The sequence below is a fragment of the Alligator sinensis genome, unplaced genomic scaffold (genome assembly GCF_000455745.1).
Source record: "Alligator sinensis unplaced genomic scaffold, ASM45574v1 scaffold700_1, whole genome shotgun sequence".
Taxonomy (NCBI): domain Eukaryota; kingdom Metazoa; phylum Chordata; order Crocodylia; family Alligatoridae; genus Alligator; species Alligator sinensis.
Window position 1 is genome coordinate 374,588 of NW_005842531.1, and position 5,050 is coordinate 379,637.

At 37.8% G+C, this 5,050-nt stretch overlaps 1 protein-coding gene across 6 annotated transcripts in view; it reads right to left on the minus strand.

Annotated features, from left to right (window-relative positions):
• Positions 1–470: 470 nt before the first annotated feature.
• Positions 471–5,050, minus strand: part of NSMAF (neutral sphingomyelinase activation associated factor) — a 54,635-nt gene continuing 50,055 nt past the window's right edge. For 4 of the 6 annotated variants that reach the window (XM_025213483.1, XM_025213478.1, XM_025213482.1 and 1 more), the window contains 5 exons: positions 4,417–4,567; positions 3,940–4,042; positions 2,731–2,840; positions 2,247–2,367; positions 471–872 (listed from right to left, as the gene is read on the minus strand). In XM_025213483.1, the coding sequence (XP_025069268.1) occupies positions 845–872; positions 2,247–2,367; positions 2,731–2,840; positions 3,940–4,042; positions 4,417–4,567 (513 nt within the window). In that variant the 3' untranslated portion in view covers positions 471–844. The remainder of the gene's footprint in view (positions 873–2,246; positions 2,368–2,730; positions 2,841–3,939; positions 4,043–4,416; positions 4,568–5,050) is intronic. The other 2 variants (XM_025213479.1, XM_025213480.1) reach the window with 2 other exon arrangements.

A 5,050-nucleotide genomic window follows, 5' to 3' on the forward strand; every position in this document is an offset into this window, starting at 1 on the left:
GTTTTGAACTAAGGAGGTACAAGTTGCAAGTCTAGGAGTGCTTTGCTGGTAAATAACCTTCTCCTTAGGCCCCAAAACTGCGTGGTGTTCCCCTCCATGTAAATAACTCTAGTCATGGAGCACTTTGTCCCAGATGCCATTAAAATGTAGCAGCTACTATCTCTACAGAGCTGCATTTTGTGCTTATGAGTAAGGATTCCTACTGCACCTCCCGTTAAAAAGCAAGAAGTTGCAAGTTCTACAATGGAGAGTAGGCCCAGTAGAAGAAAAATACCCACCCTGATCTTTATTTCATCCTAACAAGTTTGTAGAGAACTTAGCAGATCCATGAAAGAGTATCTGGTAGACATTTTCAATTGAATGATGCACCACGTGTTTATTAATGTGGTCCTTGCTGAAAACGGAGCATCTTTTTTTGTTTAAAAAATGCATATGGTATTCAATACATTTCAGTTAGGTCACACAATGACTGCAAGTTAAGATTTCTTTAATTACAGAAAATACATCTTTAATTGCATCTCAGGATACAGAGACAGGCATTTAATCTGAGATATATGACAGTCATCATGAAAAACCAATAAGTACAGAATGGAAATTATAATAAGCATTTAAGAACTTCTAATGAAGTCACCATGAACTAGAAAGCCTTAGCTGAACAGAGCTTTGTTTGGTTGAACTTCAGTAGCCATCATTGCACATGGGTAAGTTCCTTTAAAAAGTTTGGTTTAAAAATATAACTTGAAAGCATTTGTTTAAATAGCTGGAGGGGAAAGGCACTTAGTATTGCAGTTTCCAGAGCATGATTTGTCTGTCTTCCCCTCCCGTGATCACATTGTTGCATTGCTCATTCATCCACATAGATGTTACAGCACCTGGGGAAAAAAGCAAAGCAGAATTGTGTATTAGAGGCAAGTACAGTTGGGTATGTAATAAGTGCGGAGCTAAACCTGAAAAGCATGATTTTAAAATAGGTGCTGGGGGTCATTTAGCAGATAGGCTGCTGTTGGCTATTTGTTTTCTCTTGCATGAACATGCTCAACCTCTCTCCTGTACAATATGAATACTCTACAGCTGAAGCATACTACATCTCCTCACCTATCTTTTAGGACTGACTGGATTAAATTTAGTCACAGCAATTTTTATTCTAAATCAGTTGGCTGAGAGCTGTAGGACTTTTCCTTCTGATCAGTTTTCAGTGAACTCTCTTCATTGCCACTTCAATTATGTTGATTTTTTTTAAAGAAATAAATGGGCATACAAGTAAGAATACACTTTTGTGGAAGGATCTGACCAGTCCGAAATATTACAAATCCCAGTTTCACTCATCCTTTAATACAGATGTAAGTTTTATTAAAATGTTATAGCCAACTTGAGGGAAATCTTAAAAACAAGTTAATAGAAAACTATGACAGTTTTCTTCAAGCTTTCAGACTGACTGTACCATGCAATACTTGAACTGTTTGTAAATACACTGAAAACTGAAGACCATGTAACATTGCATCGACATGAAAATATAGGACTTCTGACAGATTATCTATTCCCCAATTATATAATAAGCCAGTTTTAAACATACAAATGCAAAGCCAACACACACCCTGCTCCAGACTTCTAATCTACTGCAGATATCTGAACAACTAGCTATATCAGGGAGTATACTGGCTCTGGCTTACTACTCAAGTACCCCATTCTATTAATACAACTCCTCAAAGGTTCAAAGATTATACATCTATTGTGTTGCTTTTTCCTCATGTCACCCAAGAGGCATTGCTGCCTAAACAGCTCTGCAATAATCTCTGTGTCTACATGGTTGGCCCTATTAGGCTGCAGTAAAACTAGCAAGCACTGCTGTAGGTACTTTTAAATTCAAGTACTATCTTGCAGCAGCGTTATTTACTGCGCAGCAAAACATGTGTAGACGTTAATGGGGCTGGCTAGAGCATGAGGGTGCTTCAGTGTAGGGGCTACCTGCTGGCTTGCCCCTGCACTGAAGCATCCTTGTGCCCCAGCCAGCTCCTCTGCAGCATGCTGATCCATGTCAGAGCATCTCTGGTTTGGCAAGCTGACCTTCTGGGCTCCCTGCCAGTTGGGGCTGCTCCAACCTGGTTTAATGTGCTATGGTCCCGGGCACATGTATAAATGCAGCACGTGGGAGCAACAAATTCGGGTGTGATATGCACCATTTTACTGCTTTGCATTAAGTGCATGTGTAGATGCACCCACTGTGGAGTAAAATCTAGGATAATTACTTCATAGTAGTGGTGTCATATGTCCAGATCTTAAATATAAGGGGCAGCCCAACCACAAGCAGGCCCAATACTCCATCCAGAGGAGAACAGTCATCCATATACGCACACTCTAGCCGGAATACTATATAGATAAAACAAGATTATCTTAGTATTGAACTTTGTAGAACTCCATTTGCTATTTTCCATATCAGAAGTCCAACCTAATAGACAAACTGACTAACATAATTAAGACATCCCTGCCTTTACTATGATGCAAACTCAACAGTAATGAACTAACCCCATCCCGCCCCCAATCTTAAAGATAATACGTTCTAGGGAGTCAAAACGTAGCACTTCTTTCTTAATTTCAGTTCTCCACGTGACACTGGCTTGTAGATATTTATGATCAGACATTTAAAACCAAGTGTTAGAGTATACAGTGTTTTTTTAGACAAAAGGAAGTCTTACACAGAAATCAAGAGAGATTACACAGTACCAAGCGCACCTGCATGCCCTTTGAATTTTTCAATAACTTTTCCTTCGAGAAGGTCCCAAACCAGTAATTCACCAGACTGGCCTCCTGACAGGACTGTATTTCCATCCCATTTGAAGCACCTGCAAAGTCATTCAGTAGACCAGTTTGTTTGACTTAGCCTTTAATAAAACAAATCCTATCTATTTTTGGAATAAGTGAAGGATTATACTAAGAATTTTATGAATTATATTATAAAAAGTGTCAAGACAAAGGAGCAAGTCAGAAGGAGGTAAAACAATAATAAATATTGATTATTTAAATCACAGATACCACAGTGGTTTATGGTTCTGGAACTATATATAAAGTGCAGGTGAAGAGAGGTGAGCCTTCAAGTCGCTTTTATTTCAGTGTAAGATCATTTGAAAGGAGGGCACTACTATAGTACACTACAAACCAACTGCATTTTGAATTTGTCTTACAAATGCAGAATAAAAACCTGCATGTCCATATCGCAGAAATTTAGTACCTTAAGACAAAAATATTAATTGTTTTGTCATTACTAAAAAAAACTTGGATGTAATCATTTTCAGTCATCCAAACAAATATTGGTATACACTTTTCTATTGCTTAGACTTTATCACTGCAAGAAATATGGGAAATTTCCTAGGTAAGAGCTAAATAACCACAGTTCTGATTAATTTAAACAGAAACTGCACAGGCACTGCCCTCCTGAATGTGGGACCATTTATTAAGGTTCCGGTTTTTAACATTTAAGTAGTGAAGCTTTGGCTGCAGTACACTGTGCATACCTGAACTGCAGCTGGAACTCTGATCTGCTGGTATACAGACATCTTGTTAAAAGGACTTCACTTTCCCTAGTTGAGATGTACTTTATATACATATTCAAAATGTCTAATTTCCATACGATAGAACAGGGGTAGGCAACCCCCAACATGGGTGCCAGGAGAAGGGGCTGGGGCTGCACTGCCACAACAAGGATTGGGCCACTCTCAGCTCCCCTATCATCCACCCCTGGCACACCAACCTTACAAGGTGAGGTTGCAGGTGTTTCTGGCACTCTGCCCAAAAATGTAGCTGATCCCTGCTCTAGAAAGGCATTTGATAACAATACAAGTGTCTATGTCCTGCACTCAAAATTTGATTCTCCAAAATATTTGTGCAAAACCAACTCACTGAACTTAGAAGTTACTTTCACATTTAGCATTTTCTCAGTATTACCTTTGTGGCTGGTCAGAACTCAAAGAAGAGATAAGCGTTCCAGTTTGTACATCTATAACTTTAAAACAGCCATCTTCTCCTGTGCTGAGCAGATGTCTGCTATCTATAAAAAAGTTGAGATGCATTAAATAAGTATCAAATACCTCAGTTTCTGAAGCATAGAAAATTCTCTTTAGTATTTGGGCATAAAAACATGTCAGAAAAATCTGTTTTTTCAAGTAAAAAATTCATTCCAATTAAGTATTGGCTATGTACACCTTCAAGCAAAAAAGTGGCACCTTCTAAACTGCCAAGAAAATGTGAATTCTGAAGCCAAGTAATTCAAAACACTTATAAAAGCTGAGACAATGAGATGGGCTGACCTTAAGATAATATCTAAAATCTGCCATTATCCCAAAATCCAGTATCAACATTGTAGAATTAAGCATTGACTATCATCTTCTCTCTACCTATTAAAAAAATGTAAATACAACATACCAGGACTAAAAGCAGCATCATACACAGTCCCTGAATGACATGCAAGTTGGTGCAACACAGTAGTGGAAGTAACATCCCATATACTAATAGTGCCTTCTTTGGTTCCGGACACCAGCAATGTATTTGCAGCATTTGTGTTGATTGTATTTACCTGAAATTAAGCAATGCATTATTCCTTCACTCATCACTTGTGTGGTCATTCTTAATTGCTTTAAGTGTTTGCAAAGCAAGTCTGTCCTCTTCTAGAAGTATCCAGTTTTATTATGAAAATAAGTTTGAGGATCTTTTATAAAATTCTAAAACTAGTCAATAATAACTATTTGTAAGTGGAAAAGCAAGGGCACATATAATCATCAACAGCCTTCAATATATTGGAAAATGCTGTTTTCCTTTGCAGTATCAGAAGTCTGGATTAGTGTTTAAAGTCTTCTAATCCTACCTTAAACTAAATGCTTAGCTGCACCAAGTAGTATGAAATCCAGTCTACTGCTTTGATCAGGCCAATGGTTTTTTATATCTTTGGGAGGTGGTTGAAAAATCAACGGTAAAATTTACATGTGTTCATATTAGGTGTGTCTATAACGTTCTAAAAGGAAATCCACTTTAACATTTTTTTAACCCAGTATTCTACTTT